At 37.3% G+C, this 21387-nt stretch overlaps 1 protein-coding gene and 1 long non-coding RNA gene across 13 annotated transcripts in view; one reads left to right on the forward strand and one right to left on the reverse strand.

Annotated features, from left to right (window-relative positions):
* The window catches only part of MKX (mohawk homeobox), a 116609-nt gene that overhangs the window by 31298 nt on the left and 63924 nt on the right, over positions 1 to 21387 (forward strand). For 5 of the 11 annotated variants that reach the window (XM_049096797.1, XM_049096794.1, XM_035713392.2 and 2 more), the window contains exon 6: positions 13743 to 13834. The exons of the other annotated variants lie outside the window; for them this stretch is intronic. In XM_049096797.1, the coding sequence (XP_048952754.1) occupies positions 13743 to 13834 (92 nt within the window). The remainder of the gene's footprint in view (positions 1 to 13742; positions 13835 to 21387) is intronic. 11 annotated transcript variants of the gene reach the window in all.
* The window catches only part of LOC118354154 (uncharacterized), an 83484-nt gene that overhangs the window by 17525 nt on the left and 44572 nt on the right, over positions 1 to 21387 (reverse strand). The window contains exon 11 of one of the 2 annotated variants that reach the window (XR_007403700.1): positions 3501 to 3519. The exons of the other annotated variant lie outside the window; for it this stretch is intronic. This is a non-coding gene — a long non-coding RNA (uncharacterized LOC118354154). Of the gene's footprint in view, positions 1 to 3500; positions 3520 to 21387 lie in introns of those variants that run through there. 2 annotated transcript variants of the gene reach the window in all.

Raw genomic sequence — 21387 nt, forward strand, 5'->3', positions numbered from 1 at the left:
ACAGTATTTTGAAAGCAGAACGTGCAGGTCTCTAAATGATTGAATGTGTGAGAGAGTATCAAAGGAGCCCCCTTCACTCCTCTGGGCCATCCTAATCATTTCTCCATTCCAGAAGATTATTATCAGCCTTGTCACTCCTTCATCTTTGATTACAACCTTCAGTCCAGAATTTATTTCATCACTTCCTTTGTAGTAATGCAAGTTTTTTCAGAGTCCCAGTATGAATGAGTATTTAAGGCTGGAGATGATGCCATTAGGACAAATTAGGACAGAGCTTTCTCTGTAGGACAGGCAATGGCACACAGGCCATAGACTTCCAGGAGGAAGTACAGAGCATCTCTGTAGAAAGGAGAAGGGATCCAGGGACATAACAATGGCCATAGGGAAGCAAACATCTGCCCAAAGCAATTTTCCTGAGAGCTGTGGAGCCCAAGCTGTGGAGAAAGTAGATAAAGCAATCATATAGAACAAGGGTGATGGGGCCCTTTATTAGGGGGAGCTTTTCCCTTGGAGGGGGCAGCAAATCTGTTGAGAAAAGAAGTCAGATTCTTTCCTGTAGCATCCTGAGTGGCCCCAGAGCACTGAGGGCAGGAGAGGAGCTGGCACTTGTCTAGAGTCTGGGGTCTAAGGCTTCACTTACAGCCTCTGCTGGTAAATTTGACTTCAGGCTTCTACTTCAAGCCACTCTATAGAAATCCACAGAAAATACAGCTGTGCCTTGAATTGCAGAATAGATACATTCCACAAACATTAGATTTAAATTGAATCAAATTTTAAAGACAGTGTAGAGACTTGATGACTTCAAATATTCCTGCATTGAATCCTTTGGTTATATGAAGGATATAACTCAACTTCTATGTTTCCTAAGTTTATATTCTAAGATATTAGGTTTTTCTTACATTTGAGGTTAAACAAAAATATCAACTGCCTTTTATTAGTCCTGTCATTGTGTCAGCAGTAATGCCTATTAAAGTATTGCATCCTGATTGTAAAATGTAACTGAAATTACTGGAAAATATCATACTGAGTAGATGAACTGTGACTATCATAGTTTTAAAGCCACAAAAATGTTGTCTTTATGTGTGAGTGTATGCTCTCAGTTTTTGATCTTCCTATATTAATGAAGATTGTTACTTTAGGGGAAGAATTTTTTTTTTATTTTGAATGCTCTCTCCAAAAGTTGGACACAATAGCATTCCTTTAAAAAAAAACCCTCATTTTTAATCTATAATTAAAGCCAAAGTTTTCTTTTAATTTTGAAAGCTTGTCCTTGAACTAAAATAACATGGAAAATTTTAAAACATGGCTCCAAGCTGCTGTAGATACATTTTATTTAAACCACAGAGACTGCAGTTGGATTTCTCAGTGCCAGACAGACTACAAATTGTAACTGTACCAGAAGCAACTCTGAATTTCTGGATGTTGTAGTACCAGCAAGGCTAGTTGTTTTTTTGGAGCTGTTCTTCTCTTTGGGCTCTACTCATGAATGACTTAATCCCTATGTTAAGATCAAATGTCATGTCCATTGCCATGTGTAGAAGCAGCAAGCAAAGCCTCTTTTCCCTTTGCATAAGTATGATGTGCTTGCCTGTAGAGGAACAAGGCAGTAGGTAGGAAAAGTCACAAAATAGAAGTTGTAAAGTGAGGCTAGAACACAGTGAGACTCCGAAAGTTGGATGAACGATAAAAATATCCTTTAAAGCAGAATGCCATTGTTTATTATGGCAAGAAAAGGGTATAATATCCATGATTGAATTGTAAAAATATTTTTACTAAAGTCATTTTTTGTACTTACTATTCTGGTATTAGGTTAGCAAATCTAATGCCAGATTAGATCTATTAATACATTGTGTTGCTCTATGTACTTTAGAAAGTACATGAACATCTGTTATTTTATTTGATCGTCATTATAACTCTATGACGTAAAAATAAGGATAATTATCCCTGCTTTCTTGCAGGGTGGGAAGGAGTGACCCACTGGTGCACAGCTACTTAATGACAGAGCCAGAAAGAGAAGTTGAGTCTCTCAGCTCCTCGTTCAGGCTTTTTCCACTTGATTTTACGGTGTTTTCCATTCTAGTTAAGTATATTCAAAATAAAAAAAAATCATTCATGGAGTAGAAGTCTCCCAAACAGTGACTCTTAGTTTATTTAGAGCTGTTCCTCCTTTTGTATATGGGCTGCTTTGAAAACTGGATAGAAAGCTTTGGATCCTTGTCCAGAGGAATGTGCATCCATTCTCCTTACCTGACACTTCAGTGTAACCCAGATGGTAGAAGGAGTATCTTTGATTCCTTAAATCTAAATAGGATTCTCTTGGACACTTTATTCATGCTGTGGAATGTCAGGCCCTTCTGAGGAATTTATTTATTTATTTATTTATTTATTTATTTATTTATTTATTTAGATTTTATTTATTTATTCAAGAGAGGCACAGAGGCAGAGACATAGGCAGAAGGAAAAGCAGGTTCCCTGCGGATAGCCCGATGTGGGACTCAATCCCAGACCCTGGGATCATGCCCCGAGCCAAAGGTAGGCGCTCAAGCACTGAGCCACCCAGGTGCCCTTCCTTCTGAGGATTTCTGACTATGCCTGAGGGTTCTGTCTTCAAAGCATATGTCACTATGTACTTTCCATGCTACATTCAACCTTTGGGTTGCACTGCCATCTCACATATGTTGTCCCTGTTCTGCATCACAAAGATTCAGATATGAAATGTACTTTATTCCTCAAATGCCAGCATGTCCTTCCACTCAGAAGATGCAGAAATGTAGTAGACTATGGAAAATTTGGAGAGAACGGAGGAGAGCCTTATATTATAGCAGTTCACATAGTTTCATGTGCAGCACTATTTTTCCCTGTTCTTAAGTGTCCTTTAGACATTCCACATGGGACTCTTCCTGCTATGCTTGATGTGGTCCCCCAGCCTCACAGCATCTCACTAGTTCAAGTTTCTGCCTTCCACCCTCTCCTATTCACCCGCTAGTTTCCTAATTGTCTCGAAATCTCCAAGTTCTTTTCACTCAGTGTAGTAGAATCCAGCTTTCTCCAGCATCAGCTTGCAAACTCTGTTCCAGGCCTACCTTTGCATACTTAACCTGCCCCCCAAGATGCTAAACAAACCTAAGGGGCCTCATGGTTTATTACTTTCACTTTCTTTATAAGGTATTTGTGATGTTAAATGGGAACTTATTTTCTTTAGTTATACGTGTTTATAATTTTAAAGATTTCAAGGATTCCCTAAAACCCAACCATCATTCCACCTAGGTTTGGAACCCCATTTGGAGATAGTTCTGGAGTTTCTAGTGTTCTTGGGACTATGAGTTTAGGACTTATTTGGGGTTCCTCTTTGAAGCAGAGTTGATGGTTAGGCAGGGTGCTCTCATAACCTCTGCAGAGTTGAATCCAGGTCAGGACAGTTAGTGTAGAGGTCATCTCTGGGCTCAGAAGCCCATACTAATGGACTTGTCCATTCCATCTTCCTGGCCAGTTTGGAAACTGAGGGTGGCTTTGAAGCTTCTGGGAAAAAAGAAAACAAATCCACCAGAAAATACTTTGTTTTATGTTCGTGCTCTATTAAGAAAATGATACATGCATTATCAGGAAAAGTGAATAACATGATAGAGGAATAGAAATTGGTATTAAAAAGTGGATAGTGATTTTAGGAAAGGAGTCAATTAGATAATTAGATCATTTCTTCCATTTGTTTTAAATTTGAAACTATGTTATTCTAAGAGACACATTCTTTTTTCCCCATGATGGTCCTCTCCTTGGTGATGGTCTGTGATTTCAAAGCACTGCTGCTTTCATTCTATTTCCATTTTTAGGGTATTCTAGCATGAATAGTTTTGTTCTTACATGTGATTGTGCAGGACAAAAAGATTTTTATCTTATTTCAAAGCAGTGATATTATTGGGCTATAGTTTATCATATTTCTGAGAGAAGCTTCCCATCTAGTCCCATGATATGACTTAGAAATATCACCAGTAAACACATATGTTGAGAAACTGGCAGAGGTATGGAGTTAGGGATAAGCCAGAAATGTCATTATAACCCCTAGAGTTCTGAGGTTGTGTTGAAGAGGTAGACATCTTCAAAGTGGAAGTTAGGCCCTGACCATGCTTTCTTCTAGCACTGGAGTACCTTCTGTGATCCCCAATCCTTGGCTTACTCTCTGATTTATTAACGAGAGAAAAGCTGGGAGGATGTTAAATCAAAGGAGCAACATTGGGATCTCTGGGTGGCTCAGCGATTTAGCTCCTGCCTTTGGCCCAGGGCATGGTCCTGGAGTTCCAGGATGGAGTCCCACATCAGGCTCCCTACATGGGGCCTGCTTCTCCTCTGCCTGTGTCTCTACCTCTATCTCTCTCTGTGTGTGTCTCTCATGAATAAATAAATAAAATCTTAAAAAAAAACAAAGGAGCAACATTAGACACATTTTACCTTCTTTAGCCAGCTCATCACAATTAGACACTTCTCTTCAAGTGCTTTCTGCCACCATTGAAAGACTCAGCCAGAATCAAAAATCATTTCATTCACCTCTATCTTAACCACTGGTCATTTAAACTTGGGTACTTGAGGTAAATTATATATAAATTTCTTTCCTGGGATGGAAGGGCTGTTTTAATACTTGACTATAGGTCGGATAGCTCTATCTTGATAAAGAGCTAGAGAATCTGATTTTGAGAGAGAATCATCTAGAAAAATAGAAAGTATAGTGGTGATTATAAGAAATAATGATGTCAGAAATTGAAAGACCGAATAAATGTGTAATAGGAAAGAAAAACTAGAAGAGAAACATCCAAAAAATATTTCATAGTGATGTGGGAAAAGAACATTTGAAAAGTTCATTGGACTGAGAAAGGAGAGAGCTAAGAAGACAAGAAAATCATAATAGGATAAGGGAATGACTCTTATTTCCAGATCAGGGTCTGTATGCTAAAGGACCAGAGAATTTTTAAATACCAGGAATTACTGACAAATTAGGCCTGAAGAGACTCTTGAAGGAATTTGTGGATTCCATGTTGAGTAGTGTGGGGTGAGTCTTTAAACTGGTATTCTTTATTTATTGAGTACTGTGGGGCTTATGTATAAGCCTGTTATAAGCCTCGTTCAGTCTTCTCCCACTATCCCATAAAAAAAGATTAAAAAGTACTCTTAAGGGGGAAAGAGTGTGCATGAAGTCAGCAACAGCAAGGAATCTTTTCTCCTTGTGCTAATACAGAAACTGAAGATGATGTGGTAAAAGGAAATGGTCATCATGACCAATTAGTAGTGAATAAGAGGTTTCTTTAACCAGGGATCAAGAATGGAAAGCAAAATACATGCTACAGTCAAGCCCTGTCTTATCTTCAACTTTTTCATTGTAGGATAACTCTAGAAATCTCTGCTTTCACAGGAATGCTGTGGGAAACTATGGACATTTTCAGTATTTCAGAGATTCCTCAGGATTCATTATCTCACTATGAGAATTAAGAGATGGGTCATAGAGTGGTTCATGTGTGCATTTTATCTAGAGTCACTTAGAACTGTGCAGTCCAATATATTAGCCTCTAGTCTCATGAGGCCACTGAACACTTAAAATATGACTAGTCTAAACTGAGATATGTTTAAATATGTGGAGGAAAACAACACAGAAAATATATCATCAATTTTTATATTGATTAGATGTTAAAATGGTAATATTTTGGACCATATTGAGATAAGAAAATATTTTATTACAATAATTCATTTTGGGGGCACCTGGGTGGCTCAGTCTGTTAAGCATCCGACTCTTGATTTCAGCTCAGGTCATGATCTCAGGGTCATGAGGTCAAGCCTCCTGTAAGACTCCACTCTGGGTGTGGAGTCTGCTTGGGAGTCTCTCTCTCTCCTGCCCTTCCCCCGCCCCATCCCCCTCTTGTGTACACACTCTCTCTAAAACATAATGTGTGTGTGTATATGTACAACAGGAGTCACTATGTTCATCTCACTATGCTCACCAAAAAAAAAAACAAACAAACAAAAGAAGACAATTTTTTATAGATTGTAAGTTTCCATTTAGAAAAGCAGAGTTAGTTTCTTTTAAAGATAAATTTCTCTTGAAATTTCAAGTGAATTAACTAGAAGAACATTTTAGAGTAGGGTGAGAAGAAAGTTGTTTTATTTTTCATTGTCCTTGAAATTCAAAACTTAGTTTCACAGAAGTAACCCCTGTTTAATGCCAATGGATGCCAACTACTGTAGCAAGTTGTTAGAGAGGGCAGAGAACAGTGGTGCAGAAGCAGAGAAGATAAGCCTCAAAATGGTTGAATTTGTATGTTCCTTTTACTTCTTTTCATGCACACTTGGTTCACATGTGTTCATATTGCCTCTCAGTCCCCCAGGATTAAGTCTTTGGTCATAGCATCACAGCATCATAGGCCTGCTTTCTTTAAGAAATACCTCACATCTACTACTTATTCCTTGGTTACCTCTCCAAGGGCTAACTTCCAAACAGTAGCACAATGGCTAGGACCCATGGAAATACTTCTATCTTACTTCTTTTAAAATCAAAAGAAAAATGAACATAATAGTAATGAATACATAACAAATGTGAATTATATACATCTACCTATTGATGTAATCATAAAATACAATTTTAACCTTTTTTTATATAGGAAAGAGTATGCAAAGACAGAAGGCCCTAGAGCATACAAAAATCATAATGCAGCCCCGAGCCTGCTGCTTAACTCCCTTGGGTCCTTCTTTCTGCTTTCCAACAAGACTACTATTTTGTAATCTAACAGTCTAGCATCCTAATAGCATAATATGTTCTAACGTGATAAATTACTCTCTTCATCAGTTAGTGAGTCTGTTAGCAAATAATCCTTGAGATCTTTTCTGCTATGTATTAAAGCTAAAACAATGAGCATGACAGACAGCATATTGTGGGAGATAAGCATTGAACGAAGCAGTATGCCAAATACTACAAAGAAATACAGGATACTATAAATATGTAACAGAGGAATGTCATCTAAGTACATTATTTAAATATTTAACTTTTAATATACCCTTACAGAGAATCCTTAATATTTATAAGCAAATATGAATATAAAGTATTATTTCCCTTATTTTATATAAAAGACTATTCAACTCCACAAAAAACAACTCAATTAAAAAATGGGCTAAGGAGTTAAATAGACATTTCTCCATAGAAGATACACAAATGGCCAATAAACACATGAAAAGACACTCAACATTACTAGTCACTAGAGAAATGCAAGTCAAAACCATAATGAGATACTGCTTCACACCCATTGGATGGCTACTATTTAAAAAAAAAAAAGATAAATAAATAAATAAATAATAAATAATAAATAAATAAATAAGACAAAACAGAAATCAAGTGTTGGGAAGGATGTGGAAAAATTGGAACCCTTGTGCACTGCTGGTAGGAATATAAAATAAGTGCAGCCTCTATAGAAAACAGTATGCTAGTTCCTCAGAAAAGCAGAAATAGAATTACCATATGATCCAGCAATTTTACTCCTGGATATATATATGCAAAAGAACTGAAAACAGGGACTCAAGCAGATGTTTGTAACACCCACATTCATAGAAGTGTTGTTCATAATAGCCAAAAGGTGAAAACAGCTCAAGTGTCTGCTGACAGATGAATGCATAAAGAAAATGTGGCATATACATAAAATGGAAGAGTATTCAGCCTTAAGAAGGAAGGAAATTCTGACACACACTACAAAATGAATGAACCTTAAAGACATTTTTTTAAGTGAAATAAGACAGTCACAAAATTTCATTCTCCCTGTGTGTATATATATTCATACTCTTTTTGCTATGGGACTCTCTTGTGGATAATGTTTTATTAATTTGAAGAACACTTTATGGAGTAGGGAGATACTTGTGAGTAATAAATATTTTGTCTCTATTAATTACATATGTTTATTTTCATTTTGATTTTTTCCTCATGTAGTCTTTAAAAAACTGTAATTATATTTAATAATCTGTCTCTGTATGGCTTCTAGATTTTAAGTGATAGAACTTCCTCCCTTCACAGCTTTAAAGGGGGTGTCACAAGTTTTCTTCCAATATTTCTATGGGTCTCAATTTTTACCTTAAATCTTTTAGGAATGCATCTTAATTTGACATATGGTATCATACAATGTGAAAAACTACTCAATTTTTTTCCCATACAGCTACTTAGTTATCCTAATACCACTTATTGATCCATTTGTCTTTTTCCTTCTTCCCTGATGGGAATACCACATTTTATTTTTATTTTTTTTTTAAAGATTCTCTTTATTTATTCGAGAGAGAGAGAGAGAGAGAGAGAGAGAAAAGCAGGCTCCATGCAGGTTGCCTGACGTGGGACTCAATCCCGGGACTCCAGGATCACACCCTGGGCCAAAGGCAGGCTCTAAATCGCTGAGCCACCCAGGGATCCCCAGGAATACCACATTTTAAACTGAGCCTATCTTATCTCTCTATTCTCCTCTACTGACTTCTTTTTTTTTTTACTCTTTTACTAGAAAGTCCCACACTGTTTTAATTAGTGAGCCTTTAGAATACGTTTAATATATGGCTGTGTTTATTCTCATTTCTCCTTTTTCAGTTTTTCTAGCTATTGTTGCTTGTTTTTCCATATTAATTTTAGGATCAACCTGTCTACTAAAAAGAACTATTTTGTTAGTTTTATTGGAATTGTGTTATATTTCCAAATTAATTACAGAAAATCGATATTTTTAGGATGTAGAATCATCTTATCCAAAAACTTGATATGTCTGTCCATAGCTTCTTTTGCTGCCATTAGGAGGGTTCTAAAATGTTCTAAATAAGTCTTGCATATTTCTTGTTAAATTTGTTCATAGGCATTTTATCTTTTTGCTGCTTTGTTGTTGTAAGTAGAGTCCTTTCTTCCATCACATGTTTCTAACTGGTTGTTGCTTTTTATATGAGAATGCCATTGATTTGCATATGTTGTTATACTCTGCTACCGCAATAAATTTGCTTATTATTTTTGTAGGCCTTTTAGTAGACTTTCTTATGTTTTCTAGCAATACAGTTATATTACATGCAAACAGTGATGGTTTTACCTCCTGCTGAAATTTTTGCCATGAGTTCTTTCCCTGGCTTATTGCATTGACTTGTACCTCTACATACAGTGTTAAATAATAGTGATGATGATACACCTTGGCAAGACTTCTAGCTTTTTCCCAGTATGCACAATGCTGGCGTTTGGTTTTCAATCTGCGCCTTCTAGTTATGGCCTTAGACTTTGAAGATCTGGGTTCAGATATTTTTTCTCTACCATTAACTGAAAAACATTAGATAAATCATTTAACTTCTCTGATTTATTTCCATATCTTTAAATGAGGGAGAGAAAATGTCCTACCTCCCAGAGCTGTTGCTAATGGTTGTGAAAGCACTTGACAAGCTGTGCTATATGAATGTCCTTTGTTCATTCTGTTTCCTCCCATACAGAAGGCTTCCCTACACAACTCTTTTCGGAATTGTAAAACTAGATTTCCCTTTGTGGCTCCAAGCCTTTTTGGTAATTCCATTCACAACACAGTTTCTACATATATTCCAAAGTTGGAAAGAAAAAGTGCTTTTTGAACGATGAGCAAATTCCTTTGCTGACATTTAACCAAAATGTATTCCAAACCTGAAGCTTTTTGGAAGGCTAAGAAAATGTTGGTCACCTTCTTGTAAAAAAGTGAAATAAAAAATGTTTATGTACCTCAGCACTTCCTGGCTGAGCTAGAAGTGAGTGCACTGAGGTGATGTTATTTTGTGGTGTTTCAGTTCTGGGAAAAATGAAACCAGAAAATATAGGAAATTTTTCAAGATTTTTGGTTGTGAAAGCTTTCCTTTTTTTTTTTCTTCCAACTTTGGTTAACATTGAGAGAGCCATATAAGTTTGATTCAACTACATATCTTCTGCAAACTAATTCCCGTCAAGTGATCTGCTAACTAACATTTTCTTCTGTGTTAAATTCGGTGTTTTAGAGAGCAAACTGCATGTGTGGAGATACTGATGTCTGCCATTCTTTTCTTAGACATAATATTGCTGCCTGATAGCCCTGACTGAATGTCAGATAATTTGCACATATAGGACTTACAAATTCCTTTTTTAAAATGAAAAGGAATTCGTGCTAGTTTTTGTGCAGCGTTATGTCTTGGTCCAATCTAATAAGACTTGCAAATTTACTTTTCCTTAATAAGAAATCCCCCAGCAAGTGGCTGCATAACTTAAAGGGTTTTCATTACTTTAATATATCAACTGGCCCCACAGCTCCCATGCTCGGAAACTAAACTGTGGTCATTTGTACATCCCCCATGTTTTCTAACATCATTTACCTTCCTCTTTGAGGCAGCTATCATAGGACCTAGGTATCAAGCTGTGAAAGTAATTTCTTTCTCTCTAGAGCAGCAGCCTTCCTCACTGGGCTTGCTGTTCCATCAGTGGCTTGGTCATGTGGCTGGGCTTCAGAAGAGAATTTCATACTCCCTCATTTTCCTGGATTCAGTTCTCTGACTACACGTCGAATCTGGGGAATCTGCCCTTTCTAGAATGATTGTGGATGCAGTTTTGCATTGAAAGCTGATGAGGCCTGGAACGCCTGGGTGGCTCAGCAGTTGAACATCTGCTTTCGGCTCAGGTTGTGATCCTGGAGTCCTGGGATCAAGTCCTGCAGCGGGCTGCCTGCATGGAGCCTGCTTCTCCCTCTGCCTATGTCTTTGCCTCTCTCTCTCTCTGTGTCTTTCTTGAATAATTAAGTAAAATCTTAAAAAAAATAAAGCTGATGAGGCCTACATATATGCTCTTGTAGAGACTGGTGTGAGCAGGACACTAGTCTCCAGCACATGTTATGGATTTGTTTCCTAACCTTAAAGGCATACACATTTGAAAACATATGCATATATGAATGTGTGTGTGTGTGTGTGTGTGTATTCCTAAAATCATTGTTTGTGAATCCCAAAGTCAGTAAGAAAACAGTGGGGGAATGTGGCATAAGGTACATAGATCTATTCAGTTCTTTAGAGGGAAAGGCTTTTGGAAATCTTTGCTTATTAAATGTAAGTGGCAGTTGCTAGAAGAGTAGCAGTGCCATCCTTTACCTTATTTCACTTTACAGAGTGTGTATCAAAGCAAATTCAGTAAATTAGAATAAAGGTCAAACTAGAAAGTATTAAATGAATCAGTCAAAACTAACCTTTTTACAGATGTGTCCTGAACTGGTAAAGGGAGCTGGCACAGCTGAATATTCATGGCTCCCTTGACAGACCACATTCTAAATGAAGGGCTATATTCCTAAGTTAATTCAATAATAAAACAAGACTCAGGGTTGAAAATATATTCATTTCTGTGGAGGAAAACTCTTCATAATTATGTAAATTAAACTAGGTAACCCAGAAAGTGACAGCACGTGTTCCATTTATCATTTTTCTCATTAGATAATTTTCAGAAGACAGAACCATCTCCCTCTCGTTCACTACTGTATTACCAGCTGTTAGCAAAATACAGTAAAGATCTGTTGATTGATTGGTTTATTGATTGATAGCTGGGGAATATAATAAGTACTTCCACCTTTGAAACAATCTTAGTTTGGAGAGGAATGTCTGTGTATCTTTTATTATGTAAATACAACAGCAAGCAAAGTAAATATGATGGGTCAGAATCAATTCTTAGGTAATCAGGAACAGACTGTATGCTGTGGAAATGGTTTACATTACTCCAAAAGCAAAATTTTGCATTTACTGTAAGATATGGTGGTAAAACATTGAGCTTTTGCTTTCTACCAATAGTGTAAACATTACTCCAAGATGCAGTCTCTGGAAATAATTTAGTTAACTCTTATTTTTATATGCATGTTCTGTTCTGGAGACTTGTTGCAAAAAATGATGGAAAGTTATTTTCTTTAAGTGACAGTTTGTTTACAGAAATTCCTTGAAATCTTGATGGTTATTGAAAAGACTGAAATAAATGTTGCCTCAAACTGCCTGTTGCAGAGCTACCCCACACCTTCCAAACCAGTACCATACTTTGTTAGTAAATCACCTAAAATCCATAAAGGTCATGGAGACTGCTCCCTTTGTAAAATGAAATATTTATGCTTCATTCCCAAAAACATATTGTGGATCATTTTGGTGTTTTAAGTTGAAGGTACATAGTAAATTATTCCAAAATTATGGAGGCCAAATGTCATTCTCTCCAAAAGTTTGTGTAATACCTATTTATCTGTGGGCAGATGACTGCACAGCATAATCAGAGGCAGACTTTGTCATGTTAAGTCTAAGTAAACACAGCTGAACATAAGCAAGTTGGACTACAAGGTTTTTTTGAGCTTTGCCAACAGCATATGACCTTGGAGAATGCTGCCCTTTTTTTTTTTTACTACAATCTGCTTTCAATGGAAAAAAAAAAGAATTCTTTTTGTTTTGAATTAACAGGTGATGATTAGAAGCTTGTTATGTTCTAATTTTTAGATGCAAGACAAATGAACATCATGCACGCACCCAACAAAAAGTCACCTTCCTGAGGGAGTTTATTCCCCATTAGGGAGCTGAATATAAACTGAGGGTGAAAGCCAATTAAAAGGTGCTCCTTTCTACAGAAAACCTTTTTGTGTTTATTTGTATTTTGTTCTTTGTCTTTGTGCCATTTCAACAGATTAAAATTGTGGTTCCAGATGCCAATAGAAAATGAACTTTATTGATTTATCCATTCTTTAAGAAACATCTGTCCTAAATAGCAAAGAAACTTTGTGTTGTCATTAACTTTCAGTTTTCAATAGAAACTCTCATTAACTGGTCAAGGCTTTCCTCAAGTCCCTTTTTTCCTTTTTTTAAATGCAAGTTTCTTCTCATACCTTCTTCTTTTAGCCGAGTAAGGAGCCCAGTATTACATTTTTTTAAGGGCACTTTGTGGCTAAAATAAGTTCCTATTAAATATTTCATGTCAAAAAGTGGACTTTAAGTGAGAACTTTGGTAAAAGATGGATTAGTGGAGATTTGTCTTGAAATGTCCAGCTTTTCAATATTCTCTGGCAAGTGGCCAGATAGATCTTCTGTTCTTCCCATTCCTTCACTTAAGGAAACTATTTTTTTCTCCTTCACCCTTTGGGTGTATATTTCCCTCTCAGAGCAAATGCAAATGTTTTAAGGGTGTGTGACTAATAAAGATTTTTAAATAATTTATCTTTTAAGACTTTGGTATCTTAGACTTTTTAAATCACGTGTTGAAAAATATTAACAAATGGGAAAATGTTTAGATCTATGTGCTAAAATATTATTCTGTAGTTAGATTCATATAAGACTCATCCTTATTTATTTGTATAGCTGCTTTTCCTATATGCTGATGAATTTCCATGTTAAAATAAATGCTTTGAGTAGAAAATATCAAAAAATTTCTGTAAGTCATCCAGAAACACAGTGTTCTATGTTAAGGATGGCATCAAGCCAGCATCCACACTTGTAAGTCCTCAAAGCACCTCATACACTCAGCATGTCAGAATCACTCATTATGTCCCTCCTCCTCTAAAGGGACATTTCCTTTTCTCCCTTTCTTCCTAAATTCAGAGGATATCATCACTGTCCATCCATTCATCCCAGTCAGAAATTTAAGGGACATCTCAAACTCCTGACTCCCATCTCTACACCTATCTAGACATTCAACAAGTCTGCCCCCCTATCTCTCAAATCTTGGCTTGTCATCCTCACTGTTCCGTCCTTAATCCCAGGACTCTTCACTTCTGCCTTAGGTTCCTGCCATGATCCCACCTGGCTCCTCCAATCTGGTTTTCCACTACGGCAAGAGGGAGCTTTCTATGATCCACATCTGATCATACCACTGGTAAATACCCTTCACTCACTTCCTGTACCTTGCAGGATGCACCCAAAACCATAAACCTCACAGTGCCTGGCCTCTGCTAATCTCTCTTGGTTCACTTCCCTACTGCCCTGCCGCCCACCTCATTCGTTTCAGCTACACCAAATAGAGTCTCCCAAAGGAGCCATATAATGTCATGACATCGTGCTTTCATACAGCAGCCATTCCCTTCCCTTGGAATGCTTTTCCCCCATCTTCTTCACCTGAGTAATTCCTGCTCATCTTTCCCCGGGCCTGTCCTTTTCCCATCTTTTCTGGGACTTGGTACTCAGATAATGATAACACTGGCTGGGCATGCTAGTGTGAATAGAGGAGACTGCTTGCAGCTGCAGCTGCCCAAGGCCTCTATCTGCTGCTCAGGGATATCTTTTCCTTTCAGGACCACCAGCTCCTACCCCTGCCTTTGCTCTCTCCTCCTCCTTGCTCCCAGAGCACTTGGCAAAAGGAGCTGTTGTCATTCATTTATCAAAGTGTGAGTTGCTTAGGGATGAGATTCATTGGTGATTCGTATTTCTAGGGCCTACCACAGTGCCTGGCATATAAGATGCATTCAGTAAATGTTTGCTGTATGAACCATGGACTCATGAAAAAGTAAATAAAGACAACTTGGAGAAGAGCAAATTCTGTTGTGCTTAAAAGATGTGGCTTCTAGTACTAGTCCTAGTGTTTACTAACAACTTGGCCTTGGACTTGACAGTCATTTTTTCTGAGTCTCAATTTCTATATTATAAATGAAGGAAATGATATGTGCACACAAAAGGGAAATGAAATAAATTGCACACTTACAACTTGCAAGATGCTCAGTTAACATTATCATCACCTGAATTGTGTTCACTTAACCTGGCCCTTACTTATGCCCCCAAAAGGCAGGGGGGATTTAGGGTGATAAAATAATATGTACAAAGTATAATTTTACATTTGGTACAAAAAGATAATTTGGTTTTCACTTGGATAACTTCAGATTCACTGTAGTGTAGTTGTACATTCTCTATCAAAGTGTCAACCATTCAGAGATGGCAAAAAAATTTCAAGAAAAATAAGTATTTTGTTCATTTGGTCATTAGTGGGAAGAACTTTTTAATAATCATCAGTCTCTTTGTAAAATATCAAGAGTATTTGAAATAATCTATATATTCTTGCTCCAGTCAATCAAGAATTTAAGGATTCAAGTATAGTTAAGATGAAGCAGTGATACAGTTAAGGCCTTTTAAATATGATGTAAGTCATTAGTTTATTCCTTGTGAAAAGGACAGATATACTAGTTAGTTATATCTTCATAGGAAATCCTTAATAATAAATATTAGGGAAGTAGCTTATAAGAATTAGGAATTTCCAAAGCTGTTTTCTCAAATTTAGGTGCTGTAGTCTACCTTGAATAAGGGTCTTCACATGTAATACTTTCTCTAAGCATTTAAGAGTAAATACTCCAACATGCCTATATGATTACATGGGTAACATATATAAGCCACTGGTCCAATAGCTTACATGCGTCAACCCCAAAATGAGCAGCAAAAGACCAGTTGCTGACATAATCCTGTAATTTGTCTTGGTATGCTCATTCTCACTCTCACCAAAGATTCCATCCTCAAGTGTTGAGTATTATGGCTACCAAGCAACTGAAGTGATAGTCTCCAAGACATTGCAAAACCGAAGCCTTCATAATATGCAACCTTGCTCCTGTGAGAATTCTCTACACTTGAGCATCGTAGACATAACATGGCTGTCCTTGACCTAGCTTAGATAATTCAAATACAAAAGCTATTTCAAATTGTTCTGTTACTTATCTGCTCCACTTCAAGATAAATCTTCAACATTCACAAAAGGTTGCTGCCACTGCAGAGTATTTCCAATTGTGGAATAATTATAACTGCTATGTATTAAGTATTACTGGGTGCCTTATGTCTTACAGTGCTTATTTATAATTTCTACAATAGTCCTCATTGTTCAGTATTTTTTTGTATCTATTTTACAGATGAAAAAAATGAGGCTTAGAGAGATTAGGTAACTTGTCTCAGACCACATGCTAATATACAACAGAACTGGGATTCAGACCCCAAGCTCTCTGCTTCTAAATCTATCCTTTTTCCAGTGTACTTTACTTTTGAGGGAATCAAGTGTGGTTAAGTGAGTCTATCCTTCACAGTTTGTACTATTAGCAGAGAACAGGTGTGCTCAATTCATGATAAACCAAAACAAAGGCACAAATCCCATTAAAAGCAGCTGGGCGAATTGAGCAACTAATTGGTTATTCTCTCTGTGCCTCAAATATTTCTAAAATTAGCTTGAAATTCCATTTGAAAAATTCTTCAATTAGTCATGAACTCTGACTCACATTTCTAAAGCAACCTTTTGATAGGTGCTTCCAACACTTGCCCCACGCAACTCCTATTACTTCCTCTTTTCTTCGGTATAAGATAATCTCTTTTCTATTTCTAGGCCCACTTTCTGCTTTTCCTAGCCCTGCCAATTTTTATTTTTACAATCATTAGTTGTATGAATAATTAAATGTATTTTTACCAAGGGCTCTTCATTACTGCTCATCTTTCGTTTCTTTATTCTTCTCCTACAGACTCTTATAAGTCAACTCAAATACAGATTCCTTACTAATTTCACTTTGAGAGTATTATTGGCCACCTTCTTGTCTGAGTAAGAATCAATATGTTATGTTGTCTAATAAACAATTATTTTATAGAATGGTTTTTATAAGCCTCCTAAAGCAGGCTGAAAATCAACTAGATAATGTATCCAGATACTTCAAGTTTGGAAAATAAAAGAAATACTTTTTCTAAAAAGACTTACTTGCCAACTCCACCTTCTCACCTCCTGTTCTCATCTTATGCTGAGGTCTGTGTAATTAACTGCTGCCCTGAGGCCTGAAACAGTGGCTCACTTCTTCATATGTGTTTTGTAATGTCTTGTGTTCAGCTCCCTTTCTGGGTGGCCTGAGAAGGATTGTTACTCCTCCTATGCTCAGTAGATGCCTTCAGCTCCCTTGGCTGTGCACCTATGTGCAAACTGTATGCAAAACAAAGAGTGGTGCATTCATGCTGGGCATTACCTGGGTGTGCGTCTAAGGAGATAGACATCCAAAACAATAGGAAATGTCATGAACAATGGTGCTATGGCACTCTTCTAGGAGCAGAGGCCTACCCATCTCTTTGTTTTTGATAAAAAACTAGTCTTCCCTTGAATACCAATCCCTCTTCTTGCTTCCAACGCCTGAGTGTGGAAAAGTGACTAGAACTACCACATCCTATTAAAAAGGGGAGAAGGCCACTTACCTAACTTACCTACAAGAGCTTGGGGATACTAGAAGGAATGTATGGTTTTCCTGGCTGTCATTAGCCTTCTCCACCCCAGCCACCCAAAAACACAATTATTTTGTACTTTCATGACAAAAATATGTAGTTTGTTTACTCTTATGTATGAAAGCCAGACTCTTTTTTTAATAATAAATTTATTTTTTATTGGTGTTCAATTTGCCAACATACAGAATAACACCCAGTGCTCATCCCGTCAAGTGCCCCCCTCATTGCCCGTCACCCATTCACCCCCACCCCCCGCCCTCCTCCGCTTCCACCACCCCTAGTTCATTTCCCAGAGTTAGGAGTCTTTATGTTCTGTCTCCCTTTCTGACATCTCCCACACACTTCTTCTCCCTTCCCTTATATTCCCTTTCACTATTGTTTATATTCCCCAAATGAATGAGAACATATAATGTTTGTCCTTCTCTGATTGACTTACTTCACTCAGCATAATACCCTCCAGTTCCATCCACGTTGAAGCAAATGGTGGGTATTTGTCATTTCTAATGGCTGAGTAATATTCCATTGTATACATAAACCACATCTTCTTTATCCATTCATCTTTCGATGGACACCGAGGCTCCTTCCACAGTTTGGCTATTGTGGACATTGCTGCTAGAAACATCGGGGTGCAGGTGTCCTGGCATTTCATTGCATCTGTATCTTTGGGGTAAATCCCCAACAGTGCAATTGCTGGGTCGTAGGGCAGGTCTATTTTTAACCCTTTGAGGAACCTCCACACAGTTTTCCAGAGTGGCTGCACCAATTCACATTCCCACCAACAGTGTAAGAGGGTTCCCCTTTCTCCACATCCTCTCGAACCTTTGTGGTTTCCTGCCTTGTTAATTTTCCCCATTCTCACTGGTGTGAGGTGGTATCTCATTGCGGTTTTGATTTGTATTTCCCTGATGGCAAGTGATGCAGAGCATTTTCTCATGTGCGTGTTGGCCATGTCTATGTCTTCCTCTGTGAGATTTCTGTTCATGTCTTTTGCCCATTTCATGATTGGATTGTTTGTTTCTTTGGTGTTGAGTTTAATAAGTTCTTTATAGATCTTGGAAACTAGCCCTTTATCTGATACGTCATTTGCAAATATCTTCTCCCATTCTGTAGGTTGTCTTTGAGTTTTGTTGACTGTATCCTTTGCTGTGCAGAAGCTTCCTATCTTGATAAAGTCCCAATAGTTCATTTTTGCTTTTGTTTCTTTTGCCTTTGTGGGTGTATCTTGCAAGAAGTTACTGTGGCCGACTTCAAAAGGGGTGTTGCCTGTGTTCTCCTCTAGGATTTTTATGGAATCTTGTCTCACATTTAGATCTTTCACCCATTTTGAGTTTATCTTTGTGTCTGGTGCAAGAGAGTGGTCTAGTTTCATTCTTCTGCATGTGGATGTCCAATTTTCCTGGCACCATTTATTGAAGAGACTGTCTTTCTTCCAGTGGATAGTCTTTCCTCCTTTATCGAATATTAGTTGACCATAAAGTTGAGGGTCCACTTCTGGATTCTCTATTCTGTTCCATTGATCTATGTGTCTGTTTTTGTGCCAGTACCACACTGTCTTGATGACCACCGGAAAGCCAGACTCTTTTATATCATTTTGATTCAAGGCAATAATGACTGTTTCTCGTTGCTCATTCACCATCTAATTCTGGATGTCTGAAGAGAATTTAGAATTGGAAATTTTAATTTTTAAATCATTTTGAGAATGTATATAGAGTATTCCATCACCAGAAACAAAAATGTGGGTAAGTGGATCTAGTTTGTTCTGGAAATGTAACTTTTGCTTTCTTTTTCTTTTTGCACAGCCCCCTGCCTTTCCCTCCCTTTCTCTCTTTTGTTTAAAATTGATTTATGTTATTGATTGTTAAAATGCTACATTTCTTTCTAAAGTCTCAAAATTATGGTAAAAGGTAGAAAATATAAGGAATGGCAGAGGACTACTTTTAGCCTTGAGAAAGTTTTAGTTTCATTGTTCTTTTCTCTAAATAATATTTAATGATAAAATAAATATTTTCTTTTTATTTTTAAGGTGCCTTATTTACAAACCACAGCACATAACATTTATAAGACAATATGTATGGCAGCTGTTTGCATTTAAATATATTTAAATCATGAAAATGTGCCATTCTTTTGTACTTAAATTTTCATGAAATGGCTTTGCAAGAATTTTTCTGTATATTATATTTGTTCTCCTTCTTCCCTGGTGGTCATTGAGATCTGGTGTTGTGTTTTGTTTTGTTTTTTGATGTATATGGGTGCTTGCTTTCTCTTTATCATTTCTTTGTTTCCATGATTAAGTTCTATATTTTTAATATCTTGTGAAGCTCACAGAAGTACCTTTCCTGAATATTACATTTCTTAAGGCTGTGGTATGGAACTTTATTATTTTAGTGACCCTTTTTATTCACTATATATAATTTTGGTAGGCCATTGGCAGTTGGGTCTCAGCACAGGATGGGTCTACATGCTCTGGAAAGGAACATTCTCAGCTCACCCTTCCACAGACACCTGGGCCATTCTCTGTTCTCAGCCTGCCCATCAACCATTAGGTGGCTTTGAGGTGACCACCATTTGCACTTTGGTTCTTGGTCCTTTGGTCCAAGAAGATGCTCTGACATTTTGCCTTTGTTCAAGAGCAAAGCCACCCACAGGCCTGGACAGGACTCTCTCAATCCTACTTCACAGCTACATTCAACATCATTTCCACTGCATTCAATTTCAGTGATTTTGGCCTTGGTGGTAGCCCGCTTTTTGCAGAGTGGTTCTGTACCTTATATCCTTTTTTCTTTTAAGATTTTATTTATTTATTGGACAGAGAGCACAAGCAAGGGGAGTGGCAGGCAGAAGGAGAGAGAGAAGCAGGCTTCCCACAGAGCAGGGAGCCTAATACAGAACTCGATCCCAGGACCCTGGGATCAGGATCTGGGCTGAAAGCAGATGCTTAACCAACTCAGTCACCCAGGCGCCCTCTGTACCCTTAACCTTGTTCCTCTTTAGAGATCATATAGCTCTAGTTATGTCTCAGGGCTGTTATAAAAATAACATTAAAAACGACCAAAAACTGTTTGTAAAACCTCATCACTATGTTGATGTATAATAAAACAATGCTCTGTTCTTTTTGAGGCAGCCGTGAATAAAACATTCTACTAAGAGCAGCAGAAACTAAGTTTACTTTAGTTTTTAAAAGCATATTATCCTACCCTAGAAAGAAAAAAATCTATGTTACGTTGAATAATTAGTTTTTAATCATCCCATGTGGATTACTATCTGTCACCCTATTTTCCCAAAGGAAAGATAAAAAAATACAAGGGTTACAAAAATAAAAGGTCCCACCACCACAGCAATATACAGTTGGGCCAACATGTTTATTTTCAAAACAGAAAACACAGATCTTATAACAGTATATTGTTACCATCACTGTTCCAATTAGAAGAAAGAGGATGATTTGATTATTCTGAAGTATTCTGTAATATATTACAGCAAAAATCTTGGGTTTCTTTTTTCTCTAGTTTGTATTTGTAATGACTATCCCTGAATTATATGTCATAGTATATTAAAAATTGTAATAACTGGGGAAAAGCAATGCAAGTAAAGTGAAATGTTTTATCTCTCCCCCAAAAAAGGCATTTTTAGTGGCATTATATTCATATTTCAGTAAAAATAGGCAATGAAAACTATCTCTGAAGCTGGAGCACCCATTTCTGAAAAATATTTTCCAACAATAGTGTTATATCTTCTATTCACATGAAGATAGAATCAAGAACTTAGTTTGTTAAATACAGCCCTGTTATTTGATCTTTGTTGGAACATTAAGAATCCATAATGATTTTTGAGAAAAACTGAAGAAATTGTACATTTGCTGCTACACTTGAGTGAAACCCAGAAATTCCTGCACCAAACACAACCACTTCTAATGCTCTGCAGCAGTGCTCACTTCGGCAGCACATATTGTGATGCTCTGCAGCAGTTTTTCTCCCCAGGCAGCCATATATTAGAGCACCTGGGGAACTCATTCAAAGGCACATTTCTGGCATCTCTATGACCTATGGAGTCACAGTCTCAGAGACGGGATCCAGGAGCCTGCCCTTTGGAGAGGTTCCCTGTGTGAATTATTCTCCTCTCTACAGCATTCAAGAAGACAGGTTAGAGGCTAGGGTGTGATAGCAGAAAGCACATATAGGGCTAGCACCTCCGTGGAACTTGGAGCAGCTCCTG

The sequence above is a fragment of the Canis lupus genome, chromosome 2 (assembly GCF_003254725.2).
Source record: "Canis lupus dingo isolate Sandy chromosome 2, ASM325472v2, whole genome shotgun sequence".
Lineage (NCBI taxonomy): Eukaryota > Metazoa > Chordata > Mammalia > Carnivora > Canidae > Canis > Canis lupus.